The sequence below is a fragment of the Crotalus tigris genome, unplaced genomic scaffold (assembly GCF_016545835.1).
Source record: "Crotalus tigris isolate CLP2741 ecotype Arizona unplaced genomic scaffold, ASM1654583v1 scf7180000018565.659758, whole genome shotgun sequence".
In the NCBI taxonomy this organism is placed as follows: domain Eukaryota; kingdom Metazoa; phylum Chordata; class Lepidosauria; order Squamata; family Viperidae; genus Crotalus; species Crotalus tigris.
In genome coordinates, this window is record NW_024097078.1 from 515,766 (window position 1) to 533,598 (window position 17,833).

Below are 17,833 nucleotides of genomic sequence, written 5' to 3' on the forward strand. Positions count from 1 at the left end.
AGACAGAGACAGACAGAGACAAAGACAGAGACAGAGAGGGGAGGGGAGGGGAGGGAGAGAGGGAGGGAGGGAGAGAGAGAGAGAGACAGACAGACAGACAGAGACAGAGAGACAGAGAGACAGAGAGAGAGAGGAAAAAATCGACAAGGGAAATAAGCAAAAGGAAAAATCCACACAACACCAAAACGTAAGTGACATGTATCATTGTCAGTCAATAAATTAAGATAGGCACAAGGTTTTAACTGGAACACTAAGTATATACATTTACACCAATGAAAGAATTGATCTTATAGATCAATTAATGGTCTGTCTAATCTTGAAATGTTCAACTTTTTCTTGAGATAAAAGTCCTTTTTGCTCTTTGAATGACATGCTGATAGCACACTCCAAGACATGAGAGGGCAGGTTCCAAGGCTGTTATTACACTAAATTTAATTAAGCTTAAACCAAATTAATGTAATATGATTATTGTATAATGTATTTGATGAAGTTTTCTCTCATCAATCATTATTCTCAATATTATCATTAATTTTTAGAAAGGATTTTTTTAATGACAAGAAATATTCATACTGTAGAATCCTATGTATTCCTCCAAAGAGGTCCATAAGAATTACTTTTTGGTAAATGTAGTCACAATACCTTAAGATTGTCTGGAAGTTCAGAGCGTCCAGCATAGCCAGGATTCATAGTAATGAAGACAGCACATGTTGGGTTAAGCTTGAGTTCAGTCCCTTCAAATATCAAAATGTCAGCGCCAGCATTGATACCTGGGAATCAAGAGAAAGAAGCAGCACTTAAAACATGGCTGAAATAGATTTTATCTTAAAATCTAGCCAGGATGTGTTTTACCTCTTTGGATTGTAAGAATTTGTTGGGCCACGACAGACAATACTTCCAAATCAATTCTGTTAAATTCATCAAAACAAGCCCAGGCTCCACATGAAAGCAAACCCTAAAAAGAAAAAAATCGAAGGTGAACAATATGCTAATACCTATTGGAAAACCAAACAGCTGTGGGAGCAGAAATTATCTCTATCATTCAATCTAGCCTTCAGAATGCCTTTCACTTTTTTCATAGCCCAGAACTACATGTATTACTCTCTGTTGGTCAGTTGTTAATAGCTGGGTGCAAAAGGTAGGGATCAGTGATCAATGCTCATCTCAAGGGCAACTGTTGATGAGTTGGTTGTTTGGTTGGTTGGTAAGATAGAGAGAACCCCCAAAGATAGAGAGAACCCCCAAAGCTTAAAATACAAACTTTCCTAACAGATCAATGCTTGGAAAAAAGAGGAGGAGACTTCTTTCCCTCTCTGTCACACTTATGAGTATGCCTTTTCCTTCATTTCATGAAAAGAAGAGAAACAAGACTCAGGATAGGAACACAGAGAGGAAGGAAATGAAGCTGAAACCTTTTCCATACCTAACAATCCTGTACGGAATGTATGTGCATGCTTATGTACATATTTGTGAGCATGAATGTGTGTTACATTTGTGTCTGTGACGTTGTATGGTCTTATACAAGTAAATGAGTGTGTAGTATTTCTGCATGCCCATAGCCTAATACTCTGCAGCACATGAGTTCCTTGGAGTCACACAGGAATCTCATAATCTTCTATAGAACCCTGTCCCGTGTAAAGCAAAGTATACCTAATCGCCTTGAGGTGGATGGCATATAAATCCAATAAATAAATAAAAATAAATAAGTAAGCTGGATTGCCTAAGTTTTTGTTCAAGCACTTTGATATGCACGTTTTGATTCTCAGCATTACATCTTCAATTGTATTCTTTCATTCCCACCTTGAAGAATTTCCCCAGAGCAAGATAATCCAATCCATCAGAACAATTGAAAACCACGCATTGCTTGGCAACAGCCTTTGCTAAATCCTTCGTTGTTTCAGTTTTTCCAGTTCCAGCAGGCCCTTCTGGGGCACCCCCAAGATGAAGGTGAAGAGCACCAAACAAAGTCCTGAAAAGACAGAAAGAAGAAAAATTGCTATGGAGAACAATGGCAACTCCTACATCTAACGTCTCATTCACCACAGTTCTTTCTGTTTCCACCTTTCTCACTCCATCTTTATGGAAGCTCACTGACCACCTATCTGTAAGGACATCCTGTCACACAGAATTGTTGTTGCAAAAACTGGAGGAAGAAATGCAATGTATTAGAACTGTAAAATGCTTCAGAACCACTTAGAAAGGGGTGCTTTGGAAAGTGCAGAAACATCAATGCCGGACCTGTCAGAGACTCATAAAAGTAGCTTGGCTTTCTTCTGGAACAGAAATATATTTTAGTATTTCACTTTTTAATATTAACTCTTACCCCTGTGAAATTAAAATCTGAACATAACTGCTATTCAGAATGTCCATAATTATATTTAAGGAAACAAATAAGGAAAACATGCAGCCATTTTTAAATTCATTGGGACAATGTTCAAGGCCAATAACTCTATTACATTATTTCTATTATATTAATTCTTTTAACTTATAAAGAGAGTTACCTGTAGCATCTATCTGTAAGTGGAGTAATAACCAATCTTGGAGTATTGCCAAGATATTCATATCCATACCGTAAATCAGCATTTATCATCTTTGTTTCTAGATGCCCTTCCTAATGGAAGATATGAAATATACATATAAAAAGACTTAAGATAGATAGAAATAAAGAATAAGTAGGCTTGCAGTACACCTAATATTAGAAACAATTTTACATGTCCCAAAGCTGCTTTTCAAAAGGTAACTGGACTTTCTTGGGGTTTTTTTTCCTTGAAGCTTCTTTGGTTCTGACTGAGTGGTGGGGAATGGAAAAATTTATATTCTTTGCAATCGTCTGATCATTAGCTCTCTGAAGGTTCATCATTAGCTCCCTGAGAGTCATTGTCACCATTTGGGGATTTATCTGTACTCTCAGGGCCATCTGAATCAGATCTGGTGCTTTCTCAACTTCAATCTCTTTTTGGGTGGCTTCTCCAAATTTGGAGCAGGACTTTGGGGGAAGGGTTTGGGAGTGTTTGGTTTGATTTGGTTTGAATTATCCTACTGGTCAGAAGTTAGAAAGAAATATCTAGACCAGTGGTTCTCAACCTTCCTAATGCCGCGACCCTTTAATACAGTTCCTCATATTGAAACCCCCAATCATAAAATTATTTTTGTTGCTACTTCATAACTGTAATTTTGCTACTGTTATGAATCGTAATGTAAATATCTGATATGCGGGATGTATTTTCATTGTTACGAATTGAACATAATTAAAGCATAGTGATTAATCACAAAAACAATATAGCAATGCTCACTGGAAAAACTTACTCTTCCTTGCTCAAAAAATGTTGGGAGGGAGGGAAGGGGAAGGAAGGAAGGAAGATTGAAGGGGAAAGGAAGGAAGGAAGATTGAAGGGGAAAGGAAGGAGATGGAGAAGGAAGGAGATTGAAGGGGAAGGAAGGAAGGAGAGAGAGATTGAAGGGGAAGGGATGGAGATGGAGATGGAGATGGAAGGAAGGAAGGAAGGAAGATTGAAGGGGAAAGGAAGGAGATGGAGAAGGAAGGAGATTGAAGGGGAAGGAAGGAAGGAAGGAGAGAGAGATTGAAGGGGAAGGGATGGAGATGGAAATGGAAATAAGGAGGGAAGATTGAAGGGGAAAGGAAGGAGATGGAGAAGGAAGGAGATTGAAGGGGAAGGAAGGAAGGAGAGAGAGATTGAAAGGGAAGGGATGGAGATGGAGATGGAGATGGAGATGGAGATGGAAGGAAGGAAGGAAGGAAGGAAGGAAGGAAGGAAGGAAGGAAGGAAGGAAGGAAGGTTGAAGGGGAAAGTAAGGAGATGGAGAAGGAAGGAGATTGAAGGGGAAGGAAGGAAGGAAGGAGAGAGAGATTGAAGGGGAAGGGATGGAGATGGAAATGGAAATAAGGAGGGAAGATTGAAGGGGAAAGGAAGGAGATGGAGAAGGAAGGAGATTGAAGGGGAAGGAAGGAAGGAAGGAAGGAGAGAGAGAGAGATTGAAGGGGAAGGGATGGAGATGGAGATCGAAAGAAGGAGGGAAGATTGAAGGGGAAAGGAAGGAGATGGAGAAGGAAGGAGATTGAAGGGGAAGGAAGGAAGGAGAGAGAGATTGAAGGGGAAGGGATGGAGATGGAGATGGAGATGGAGATGGAGATGGAAGGAAGGAAGGAAGGAAGGAAGGAAGGAAGGAAGGAAGGAAGGAAGGAAGGAAGGAAGATTGAAGGGGAAAGGAAGGAGATGGAGAAGGAAGGAAATTGAAGGGGAAGGAAGGAAGGAAGGAGAGAGAGATTGAAGGGGAAGGGATGGAGATGGAAATGGAAATAAGGAGGGAAGATTGAAGGGGAAAGGAAGGAGATGGAGAAGGAAGGAAATTGAAGGGGAAGGAAGGAAGGAGAGAGAGATTGAAGGGGAAGGGATGGAGATGGAGAAGGAAGGAAGGAAGGAAGGAAGGAAGGAAGGAAGGAAGGAAGGAAGGAAGGAAGGAAGGAAGGAAGATTGAAGGGGAAAGGAAGGAGATGGAGAAGGAAGGAGATTGAAGGAGAAGGAAGGAAGGAGAGAGAGATTGAAGGGGAAGGGATGGAGATGGAGATGGAAAGAAGGAGGGAAGATTGAAGGGGAAAGGAAGGAGATGGAGAAGGAAGGAGATTGAAGGGGAAGGAAGGAAGGAAGGAAGGAAGGAAGGAGAGAGAGATTGAAGGGGAAGGGATGGAGATGGAGATGGAAGGAAGGAAGGAGGAAGGAAGATTGAAGGGGAAAGGAAGGAGATGGAGAAGGAAGGAGATTGAAGGGGAAGGAAGGAAGGAAGGAAGGAAGGAAGGAAGGAAGGAAGGAAGGAAGGAAGGAAGGAAGATTGAAGGGGAAAGGAAGGAGATGGAGAAGGAAGGAAATTGAAGGGGAAGGAAGGAAGGAAGGAAGGAGAGAGAGATTGAAGGGGAAGGGATGGAGATGGAGATGGAAAGAAGGAGGGAAGATTGAAGGGGAAAGGAAGGAGATGGAGAAGGAAGGAGATTGAAGGGGGAAGGAAGGAAGGAAGGAAAGAGAGATTGAAGGGGAAGGGATGGAGATGGAGATGGAGAAGGAAGGAAGGAAGGAAGGAAGGAAGGAAGGTAGGAAGGAAGATTGAAGGGGAAAGGAAGGAGATGGAGAAGGAAGGAGATTGAAGGGGAAGGAAGGAAGGAAGGAAGGAAGGAAGGAAGGAGAGATTGAAGGGGAAGGGAAGGAGATGGATGGATGGATGGATGGATGGATGGATGGATGGATGGAAGGAAGGAAGGAAGGAAGGATCTTTTGAGAGTCATGTTTTTCCAGATGGTGATGAATTGCAACTCCCAGCATTCCCCACTCTTCCACAGTGCTTTTTAGGGCTGCTGGGGAATGGTAGTCTCCAGGTCTGGAGACACACACAGATGCCTTCCGACGGTGAGGGAGGTGGGCCGGGCAGCGCAGGGGAGGCTCCGGCGCGGCGCGGAGGGTGGCTGGGGGCGGAGCACGGTTGGGCAACCAAGTGTGGGGATCGGCTTGGCACCGCAGCTCAGCTCAGCTCAGCTCAGCTCAGCCAGCAGCAGCAGCAGCACGTTGCCTGAGCAGGGCAGGAAGAGAGGGAGGGTGGTGGCAAGTCATGAAAGCAGCGTCCACATGTTCAGGGTGCAAACGCCTTGGACGGTTTGGCTCCCCCACCTCTTTATTTACTGATCTGCCACAAGCTCGTGCAAACAAGCCCCGAGGAGTTCTGAACGAGCAGTCATTTAAAAAAAAAAGCTTTAAGCAACGAGACAGAAAAGGGAACTCGCTCATGGCTCTTTTTTCCCCCTTTCTCGGCGACTGGGAAGACAGCAGCCAGAGACGCCGCTGCACAAAGGGAGGCGGAGAGAGGGGCGAGGGGGAAAACCTTGCTCTACTTTCATCCTTATCAGACCCGGTTCCCTTCTGGTTGACCTCCACCCACCCACCCGCCCCCTTCACTTCCTGCTACAGATCGATGCTACCCCTCGGGTGTATTTCGCCAGGCTTTTTTTTTTTTACCTTGGCCCTGCGCTTCTCCCAGATGGAAGCCAGGCAAGAGGACCTGAAAGACCCCGAGCAGGAGGTTCATAGCTGTGGCGACGCGGCAGTAGCTGCTCTGTGATGGGTAGTGCAGCCCCGCCATGCTGCTGAGGTGGCTGCTTTCCTGTCTGCCCGAGCTGGCTGGCGGAGCTAGCCTTGAGCAGAAATTCTCACTAGTGTCTTGGTTCCTAAGACCATTGGAAATATGTGTTTTCCGATGATCTTAGGTGACCCCTGTGAAAGCGTTGTTCGTCCCCCAAAAGGGCTGCGACCTACAGGTTGAGAACTGCGACCTACAGGCTGATCTAGACCAATGGAGGCTTTCCTTAAAATGATGAAAGCATAGTTGTACCAGTATGCTCCACCCCTTCCATATGCATAGGTGACATCATGATGCAGTTCAAAAGGGCCAGAGCTTGCAATAGGATGCCCAGATGACCACATTATCCCCTTGATTCTTTTTTCATTAATTAATCAGGCTTAGCTATTTTAAGTTCCCTAATTGAGAAAGTTCTTGGATTTCAGAACATGCATGGAAAGAATACAGGCAACATCTGGACCTGCTGATTAGTTATTATTAGGCATACTCTCGCTTCTATTTTATCTTTGAAGCAATTTTTAATATTTTTATAGGAATCTGAGATGTGTGAAAGCCAGCCACTTTGAGGAGACTGACTGTTGTTCATGGTGTCAGAGGATCAGATGGAAGCAATAAATTGACATTGTGTTGGGTTTCCACCTTTCCAGTGACTGCACATTTAAAACCTTAAAAAGACAATCACCTTTTTACTTAAAAAAAATACATAAGAATGTATACATTGAATGTATACTCTGGAAGAAAATATTATCTCTCACTTAATCAGATTAACCAGCATGGGAAATGATTAACGTTTAAAGGTTTAAAGGTTTCCCCTTTCCAATTGTAAGTGACTCAAGAGGCAGTACTCATCTCTGATTCTCAGCTGAGGGAGTCTGCATTGAAACATCTGTTTCCATCTTCATGTAAGGTAAAAGGTAAAAGAGTCCCTGCTGACTATAAGAAGCGGTGCTCATCTCCGTTTCAAGACCATTGAGCCAGCGCTATCTGAAGACATTTCCACGGTCATGTGGCCAGCATGATGCCATGGAGCGTTGTTGCCTTCACACTGAAGTGGAACCTATTTATCTATTCACATTTGCATGCTTTCGAACTGCTAGGTGGGCAGGAGCTGGAGCAAGTAACGGGAGCTCACCCCGTCATGAGGCGCACAGGTCTCAAACCTGGCCTGCTGTCTTTCCAGCCAACAAGCCCAGTGTCTTAACTGCTGAACCACAGTGCCACCCCCTGTTAACTTGTGACCAGCATGAAAATATGGAATGCAGTAACAGGGGCTCACCTCATTGTGCAGTGCTCAGATTTCAAACCTAGGCTGTCGGCTTTCCAACTGACAAGCGCAACATCTTAACCACTGAGCCACCATGCCCCGATTGACTTTTATTGGAAAATAAAGAAGCTGATGACACACCCTAAATCTACTTTGATTTCCAAAGTAGATTTATAGAACAGGTAGGTTCACACAAGATCAAGTAACCCTGTCAAGTAATCTTCAGATAATCCAGGCTACAAAAATCAATGGCACTGATTACATGGAAGTAGGGAGCAGATATATGATAGGTATAATTCATATAAATGAATTCATATAAAACCCCAGACTACATTGACATTTTTATTCAACACATACAGAAGCTTGTAATAACAGGCTGGGATAATTAATTCTGCCTCCTCTACTGTGGTTTTGATGAAAAACACTCTTTTCAAGCAGTTATTTGCATGCGCACTAAGACAAATCATAACTCTAGTATGAATATATATTTGTAGGAAAGGTGTTTTTCTACCACTTCTTATTTCAAAGCACCCTGAACAAGTGTACAAACCCAAAAACTCATAAAATAAACAATGGAGTAAACATCTGGATTAAAAAAAAGAATTAAAACAATGTATTAAAACACATTTATGGAGGAAAATAATTGTTGAGGATGATTTGTAAAAGAAATCTAAAAAATGTCACTGTTTGGAGGCTGGCATACCACACCCATTCCTCAGGTAAGGTAGACACCTGAGTTGGCTATCCTATCTCTACTGTTTCATTAATTCTGCACTATATCCTCTACTAATATGTCCTATATTAGTGAGTTCAAATTATTTTAGAAGACCCTTACCAAATACATATTAAAACTAGAAACACTAAATGATTATTTGATACTTTTAGAAGTCAGTACATTTGGCACTTTCATATCTAACACGATCGGTCATTGTCACTATTCACTGTGTCACATTCAGTTAACGGAAAAAGTGTCAACTAAGCTATTTTAAAATAAAGAAATCAACAAGCTTTTGGGAAAATCCATGATATTTTGTCTGAGGCATTTTGCATTGGAAAAGGGCCTATCTGAGGTAACTTCCTGCTAATATTGTATTCCATATAATAAATATAGGTTCTCAATAGTGTGAATCTAACAAAAGTCAGATTAAGGCCACTCAGCTCAAAAAAGTATGATTCCTTTAAAACAATAAAAGCAGGACTTATCCAACAATTTCAGGGAAACTCAATTATGGCCTTTGACAGAAAGTTTTATCTACAAGTCTCTTACAAATTCAGCAAGTATGTAGGGATTGTGGGCATGAAAAAGTCATTTTAATTATAAATGGTGTACATATGGCTATTAGATATCTTTACTTCACATCATGCAGAAGGATGGATAAAATCTTTAGTCATCAGCAAAAAAGAAAAAGGCTCTTATTAGTGTATCTTTCCTCCTATGTCAGCAATGAGTCCCAATAGAAAAGCTGAGTGCAGAAATAATCTCGTAATAGGATTCACAGAGACATCCCTCACCTGCCAATAGTATCTCAGCTGACTTAACCATTCAAAGTCGCTGTCATCACTGACACGCTTGCTTACAAGAGACACAAGCACATCCCTAGCGTGAACATCCAGGACCACAAGTGCTCCGAGGGTCACTCGGTTTTGTTTTGACAACTTTCCGCGCACCAAGGTGACAATGCCGTCAATCTGCCCATTGCACTGGGTCAGGTAATCCTCAAGGGCCTGAGTGAACAGGAAAAACCAGAGAGAAGTGAATTAGCTCCAAACGTCAACATCAATGTCTACAGCTCTGCTAACTGCTGCTTTTAGAAGCGATTTCGCCTTTCTACTGCCGTCATCTTGACAAGCAATTGTTCACTGGCACATTTCAAATGTGTTTTCTTTTAAATACACACATACATTACATGCATACATCGGTTTGAGGAGTTCTTCTACAATGGAAAGGCTTTTGTGGAGGTGTCTGCCATCCGAAGGGAGAAAAGTGATGGTAGCTGATTTCCATCCATCTTCACCTGTCTCCCAGTCCACCACTTGAATTATTTCATAGGGTTCCTCAAATTTTTCAGAGTACTGTAGATTTTTTTTGTGTGTGTGTGCCAAAGGGGAACAAAATAATCAATCAGGCGCAGGATTTTTATTTCTATGACAAGACCTTCTCAGTCCAAACTTTAGCCCACTGAAATCAAGGGGGATAAATTAGGCATTTGTCATAGGAAGGGCAATCCTACTTCCTTCCTCAGAGAAATCTGTATGGAAACTCCAAAATTCATGTGCCCTACAGGTTTTCTGCCAAAAGAGAAGGAAATTTTATCTGCAGCTGTTTCCTCCCTTTGGTTGCTTTTTCTCATCCAATTTTCCCAATTTCTCTTCCACCGAAACTAATGAAATAATTTACTCTACTCCAGATGTACATCTCTCTGTAAACGAAAAGAAGCAATAAGCTCAGTGTCAAGCATCTTCTGAAGCTAGTCAGCCCTACACAGAGCATCCAAATGACATTCTTTAGAAGCAATGAGATTTTCTGCTCTTCAAACATCTGCTCTTAAGACACTATTAGCTTCAACTCCACATGGGAAGTAAATTGAGGCCTCTGATGATTAGTCGATAGCTTTGCTAGAAGTATTCCTTTATACCATATCCTGACTTCCCCTTGCTACAGCTACACAGTTTTTAAATTTAACTTCTGCAGTAAGAGAAAGCCAGACCTTGGCAATAAAAAATGCCAGTGAAATTCTCCACTGATGGAAATGAAGGAGTGGGGAAGTGTGTATGTGTGTCGGAGGGAGAGGGGATACCACAAATATCTGAAGCCCTGTCAGCAAGTTTTTATTAAAATTACAGTGGTTAAATTTACCACTATAATAAACTGAATGTGGTTCTCATTGAAACAAAAGGGACTTAAATCCTAACTGACTTGTTACAGTAATTTTAACTAAATACAATTAACTTATTCTGGGCACACTCCTTTTTTTCTTAGCTTAGATGCAATCCAATATTTCTCTTTTAATAAAGAAAAACAGGGTTTGGAAATATTATCCATACAGTATGGATGGATAATACAGAAGTATTTTTAAAGACTGGAGCTCGTGAACCACATTTTATTATTTTATAGGATTATACAATAACAAATTCAATATTTTTTTCATGCCACAAGATGTTTTGCTTCTACTGAAGACAAGGACATAACATAAGGACATTTTAGAAAATATCACACATGACATTTGTTCATGTCAGATCAGAAAGAGCAGGGGCAGGGGCAGGGGCCAGGGCAGGAGGAGGAGACAGAAGAAGAGAGGAGAGGAGGGGAGGGGAGAGGAGAGGAGAGGAGAGGAGAGGAGAGGAGGGGAGGGGAGGGGAGGGGAGGGGAGAGGAGAGGAGAGGAGAATTCACCAACATGTAGGGAAACATTACCAATAAAGAAAACATTATGTTTTACTATCTGACTACAGTAGTTGTATTAATAACTTGGAGTATTTTTACCTTTCAACTTTTCTATTGCATTTATGAAGGTACAAATTTGGAAAAGAGCTCTGCAAATTATTTCATACGTTATCTACTGGTTCAGACACTGTCATATTACCGATTATACAAGTTGTCCAAACTGGTTATTCATATCTTCTAAAGAAGATGGAATTATTAAACACTTCACATACTGTTGAAACATTCCTACCTGCTGGCCATTTTTAATAGCTGTTTGCACTTCAAGAGTCCAAAAAGCCTGGGATACACAAAGAACTGTCTGTCCGGGCCATTCCCTTACCCAGTTTACCCGGACAGATTTTGGATAAGCATCTATTGCAGAACCAATCACCTGGAAATACAAAAAAATGAAAGCCTTACTAAGTAAACTAGAAAGCAGACTCCAAATATCTTTTGTCATGACCTTTTCGTTCTGCCTATATAACCTTACTCGACCAGCTGCAGTGAGCATCAGACACTATATTAGTTAGAGCTCAACATATTGTATAAAGAGAAATCCAAGTTGCATGACTCTCCATGAACACTAAACAGAACAGAAACCCCTTGTGACTCAGCCCTTCATATATTAGAACAGTTACATGAATTTTTAACCAGTATGATCGTACTGAAAGTGCTTCTTCTGCTAGAATATGAACTATTCATTCAAATAAAAATCTGAATGTTTTGCAATGAAAAAATGTGATCAGCCAATATAGTAAGTGAACTTAAATTAAAAAAAAATTGACAGAGAAAAAAGTCCATCTACCACTTTTATCAGATTGTACACAATATGAAAAACTGTCACAGAATCTACAAAAAAAACTGTTGTTCTTTCATTGACTATAATACTGTATCTTTCATACTAAGTTTTTGTTTACCCAGTTCATGCAAAAACTAATAAGACTATATTTGATACTGAAATTAATTAAAAAGAAGAAAATTCTTGGTTATAAATTTTAGAATCATTAATAAATAAAATATAAAGAGATCAAAAAGATGGAAAGTGAACATGACTTAAAAAAATTAAAATGTGTTTTTCCTGAAAATTCATAAACAGAATAAATTAAAATTGAAATGATTTTTAGAGATGGCATCTGAAACCTTTTTTATAAAAATGAAAATCAGCAGAGAGAAATGTCAGATAAGAGCTTTCCATGTCACCTTGATTCATCTTAATGTAACAATTTAGTTTTTTTCGTTAATTTAAAAACATGCTTTATAAGAATATTAAAAAAAACTTTCTTTCCTCTTCCTTCTCCTCTTCCTCCTCTCCTCCTCCTCCTCATTCTTTTTTTTTTTTTTTGCTATCATAACTAATATTGCTTTTAATACCATCTCAAGAGAGCCACTTTGGTGTAGTTCAGGGGTAGGCAACCTGGGCTCTTTTATGACTTGTGGACTTCAACTCCCAGAATTCCTGAGCCAGGTCCACAAGTCATAAAAGAACCCAGGTTGCCTAGGGTTGTAGGCAGTTGCTAAGGTTCTGAGGTAGTTGCTAAGGTTGTAGTTGCTAAGGTGTAGTTGCTAAGGTTCTGATCTTGAAACTGGGAAACTGAGTTCTGGTTCACCCTTGGAAAAGTGGTGGGATTCATCCAGTTTGCACTGGTTCAGTAGAACTGATAGCTAATTTTTTGTTGACTTTGGCAAACCAACTGATGCTCTAGCCCTTTTTTGCAAGGCCCAGAATGGCCTTCCAGGCCCAGAACGGACCGCCGGGAGTGCATGGATGCCCCTTCCGGAAGTCCATTCTGAGCCTCGGAGGCCTGAGATTTGCCAATAATACAACGAAGATATTTTTCTTCCCCAGACATGTCAGGATTGGAAGGGTGAATGCAACTTTACACCAAGTTTGAAGCAACTAAACACTAGATACTTGTGTTTCCAAGTTCTGTATAAATGAGGCTGAATGGAACAAACCCGATCACTGCTCAGATGGGTCAGACATGAGTAGCTAACTCCATTTGAGGCTCAAAGATCACATTTAAAAAAAAAAAGCCAAATGGGATTTTAATGACCAAAAACCACTTGCTATAAAAGTCTGCTTCCATTGATAGAAACATTCAATATTTTCATTCCTGATTAGAAATGGAAGATGATCAAGTAGCTGTCCTATAAATGACAAAAAAAGGGAGCATTAGACTACAAACTGAAGTTGAGGTCACACTGAATAAGTCACAACTTTTGGCATTTTAAAGTTTTATGCCAGAGTGTTAGGGCAGAACAACACTCTTATTCAAAGGAGAACACAAAATTTTAATTACTTTCACATATAGATATTAAATTTGAAGAATCCTACAAACATGCAGCTTGTGCCACACTCTTCCTAGAGAATAAGAAGTTTTTGGACAGAATGAGAGAAGAATAATGTCTTATTTCCTGTAAAATAATGTTTGCTTTGGGAATTAAATATTGAGCTAATCATATGACCACTATCTCCTTATTGAATGCACATAGGGAACCTCTGACTGACAAAATTGAATTGTGAGCTGCCCAGAGTTGTTTGTTGAGATGTGCGGCTATAGAAATCAAATCAAATAAATAAATAAAAAAACAAATAGCAAAGAACTCAGGCAATGCCCCAAGAAGAAGTAATAGTCACCAAAAGTATCATTTTAAATGATATAATCTACTGGGAGAGAAGGGTACAAATGGCAGCTCATGATGGCTTTGAGAACCATCTACGGCGCCACACAGGAAGTGGTGTATGGGAGAAAGATTTCATAGAGATGCCCCTCAAAAGAATCTAATATGAGACAGTTCCATTCTAGCCAGGACTGGGGACAATCCAATTGCTTGCCTGTGTAGCTTTAGTTTAAGGTCCATGTGAAATAGCTCTATATAGACAAACTTTGTACTATACCTTTATTCAATTGTTTTGTAAATCTGATTTGTGGATTGCCTCCTAGCAGAAAAGGTTTGTTGACATGACAGAGTTATGACCACTATGTGATCTGTACATCTCCAGATACAAGGCAGTCAAGTAAATCCAAGCTGGATCTGGGCATAAGACTGGACTTTCTGAGACCATATCAGGAATGACTGCAGGGAAGATTGGATTGCTTATGAATCTCTCAAAACCATGGAAAAGACTGAAGGTCAGAACCCAAATTAGTTTTAAAGACGGATAGTCTGAAACTCCATTTTTCTGAGATTTGGGAACAGAAGGATATCCTGCAACTGATCTTTTGAATAATCATCTGCTGATATAAAGCAGGGAATCACTGCAAGAGCAAGAGTGTAATCTGGTTCAAGACAGGATGTTGATGTACAAAAATGACGAGGTTCGAATTCTGTCCTCAGTTCATGAAGCATCCACTTTTCCCCGTCTTTACAATCAAACTAGAGGCTGAATCTTTGGAATTCACTCTGACAACAGAGATATGATGTCTTGTTTTGCATCTATCTATGTACCTAAAGGCTTCAATGACTGAATTAGATGAAATAAACTTTTCTTGTAATTCATTGGGAATTCACATGTCTAATGGCAAGTCAACATCTGGTTTTGCCTTGGGAAAAGGGTAAGTGTGTGCAAATATGGCTATACAGAGATGCCTTTTAATCTCAGATGCTCTAATACTGTCATCATTATCATGAAAAAATACTAAGAGCTGAGACCAGCACAAAGGATAATTACCACAACTGAAAATGTTGAGGCATGAAAACCACCAATGTATTACAGCAGCTGGTACATGCAAATAGGTTTCTGGCAGATCTGATGAGTGTAGAGGCTCTTTGATTGATTGTAATGTTTCTATCATCATCCTTGGTATTTCACAAACGGTTGACGTATTTCAATCTAAATAAACCTGCTATTCCTATCGTTTTTTTTAAAAAAAACAACCACAAAATATATTGAGTTAGAGCTTTGAAAATAAATCTGGGAATGATTCTATTGCTTAAATGTGAATTAGAGGATTTATGGCTTGTTTGATGAATTTTTGACTTATAACTAACCATGAGAATGGGGAAGGGAAATATCACAATTGAGATAGGCTGGTAAATATTATGTAGTTTCCTGTACTAATTATAATTATTATTGATTGATCTGGTTTTGAGGGTAAAGTAGTCTTCCTCCCATTGAAGAACCTACAAAGACCAAGTTGCTGGCAACTGGCTCTGGTCGATTGAGTAAAATAGATTTGAATTGTACCAAAGTGATCTTAGGATTTAGGATACATCTTTTTTTTCTTAGACCATGTAAGCTTGGAAAGTCTACAGGCTCTTTGTGGTGAGGAGTTAGATCCTTGTTGGGATGATTTTTTTTTCTTTGCTTGAGCTCTGTTAAAGTATTTTAAAATGAGACTACGCTAGGATCAGGTGGTTCTTTATCTCTGAACCTTAAGCGGACATATCATGAGGTTAGAATACTGAAGACATTTGAGCTGCTTGGAAAATATAGGATTCTTTGACCATGACATTTTTTTAGGTTTGGGAAGAAGAGAAGAAAATTACAAGTGTCAGAGAGGGAATCAAATCCATTTTTTCTGGCTCTGGAGGGAACTGAGAATTAAATCTACTTTGAATTTCAAACAAACAAAAAAGAATTTCTTTAATTTAAGTGCTGGATTGAAAAGGCCCATTAATTATTTCCGCAGGGGGGAAACGAATGACTGAAAAAGGACTAGATTTTTGGAAACCATACAAAATCACGAACACATGCTCCCTGAGAAGCAACAGAATAACAGTAGCAGTTATTATCATCAACAGTATGAATAAACCCTGTTTTTGCCCTCTGGTTGTCAAAAGACAAACAGCAGCCATAATCATTTTCAATTCTATTCGGGCATAAAATAGTAGCAGATGGGAAATTAGCGGTGTCTGCCTTTGTGAAACTGAGGATTTTGTTCTCTTTATTACTCTGGTGCCCCTCTTCAGACCCTCTCACTTTGGACATTGATGAACTGGTCTGTCTGAATCTTCTACTCCTATGGAGGCATGATCTCTGCAGGTACTAACAATGCCCTCAGGGAAAATGGTATTTTCTTTAAAGAAGCCACCCCAGCAGCTTTCCTCAACTTCCTCAGTGTGATCCACAGGAGCTGCTGAGACATTGCTTTGATTTTTGCCCCCAAAGAAAAAGTTTTTCAGTGGAGGCAGAAAGGGAGCCTTGAGCCTTAATGAATCACATTACATTGATAAGAACTGTTTTCTAGTTGTTTTCCTTAGAATTCCTGCAAGGAAGAAAAAAAAAATAAAGAGACAGGAAATGATTAAATACTGAAAAGGAGGAAGGAAGGGGGAGAGAGACAGAGACAGCTGCAGAAAGAATAAAACAAAAAAATGATCAAGAATTACAAGAATCACCATTGAAAGCATCGAGGAATCTGGTGAGCAAACATCTTTGAAAGGATGACCCATCAGGGCACGAGTTGCCTAGTTTGTCTTTAAAAAGACAAATGTGACATTAGATTGCTTTTGTTACTAAATCATTTTTTATTCTGGGTTCCTTGTTTAAGCATGGATAAAAATGTACATCAAAACAATGATGCATGAAGCCTACCAAATTATTAAATCCCATCCATATATTCTATTTTTTGTTGTTTTGAGTTCATCTTATTTATTCCCTTCATAACTGGACAAATATCTAGCAATTAAAGTGCCCAACAATTTATATTTATTGGGCAACTGATTCATATTTATGACGGTTGCAGTGTCCTGGGGACATGTGAACAGCTTCTGATGAGCAAAGTCAATGGGGAAGCCAGACTCACTTAACAACTGTGTTACTAACTTAACAACTCCAATTATTCACTTAACAGCTCTGGCAGGAAAGGTTGTAAAATGGAGCAAAATTCACTTAACAAATCTCTCACTTAGCAACATAAATTTTGGGCTCAATTGTGGTATTAAGTTGAGGACTACCTCTACTGGTATTGATCTATTGCATATGTCTACGATATTGATAGAATGCAATATTTTGTACCAATGCATTGAAATTGCCAACTATTGTTACATTTCTATCCCTCTTAAATATAACAGGAGCATTTACACATTTACAAGAAATCTTACAACTAAAATACAAAACATTTGGCAGAATAGAAACTTGACCAGTAGTTGAGCTTACAATTAGCATGCAGATCATTTATTGCAGATCATTTTATCTGACCCACATGTCATTTTTAATACTGATTCAAATTATGTCCTAAACAAGACCAAACCAGGCAGAATGTTTGTTGTATATAAGTGATTATTGTACAGTTTTAGATACTGCAGATACTGCAATGGAAAGATGGGAGAACAGCAGCAGATTGAGGACAGATATCCTAACTCTTTCTTCTCTGCTATAATCCTAACTAAATCCCACCTCCAGTGAAGCTGTTTCAGCCCTAGAAGGAGAATTTCCATTATTGCCTATGAAAGGCTAATCACAGCAAAGAGCTATTTGTCATAGCAATAGCAAGAAGGAAAGACTTCAGGTGCACCAGATTCCTGACTCATGCAGCCAATCCTAGTGGAATAGCAATTTAAGAAGGGAGATAATTTTTTAAATCTTCCTGTGTTAATAGTTTTTACATAATTTATATCATGCCTGGTTTGGATTTTGAGAGATAATCAGCTTACTTTCCTACAATAGCCTAGATAATGACCTCAAACAAATTGTAATTTATTACCTTGTGAATGGAATTTATCATACTTGATTCCAATTCAACTAACCACTTTTCCACTTGGCCTCTCGCTTTAGCTGTTGATATTGTGTTGATAAGTTCCACAACTTCCCCTTCACTGCTTTTCATGTGTGTAATATCCAGGACTTCGGTAAACTCAACACTAGCAATTCCTTCAAAACACTTTTTCAAGTGAGGCTTTACTCTGAAGAAATCAAAGAGAGGATTAAGAAATAAACTTGGAGCCATGCAAGCTCTAACTTCTTTCAACAAAACACACTTTATGCCCAGAATGTTTGGATTAATAATCCTATCCGTATGAGTCAGAGAAGTAAGCTCTAACCACAGGCAGGATGTTTTTTAT

General features: G+C 39.6%; 1 protein-coding gene across 5 annotated transcripts in view; it reads right to left on the bottom strand.

The window, feature by feature from the left end:
* DNAH7 (dynein axonemal heavy chain 7) overlaps positions 1–17,833 on the bottom strand; it is a 160,283-nt gene that overhangs the window by 83,881 nt on the left and 58,569 nt on the right. For all 5 annotated transcript variants that reach the window (XM_039354619.1, XM_039354618.1, XM_039354617.1 and 2 more), the window contains exons 20-26: positions 17,476–17,674; positions 11,076–11,216; positions 8,915–9,127; positions 2,499–2,608; positions 1,798–1,966; positions 850–952; positions 640–767 (exon numbers count right to left, since the gene is read on the bottom strand). In XM_039354619.1, the coding sequence (XP_039210553.1) occupies positions 640–767; positions 850–952; positions 1,798–1,966; positions 2,499–2,608; positions 8,915–9,127; positions 11,076–11,216; positions 17,476–17,674 (1,063 nt within the window). The remainder of the gene's footprint in view (positions 1–639; positions 768–849; positions 953–1,797; positions 1,967–2,498; positions 2,609–8,914; positions 9,128–11,075; positions 11,217–17,475; positions 17,675–17,833) is intronic.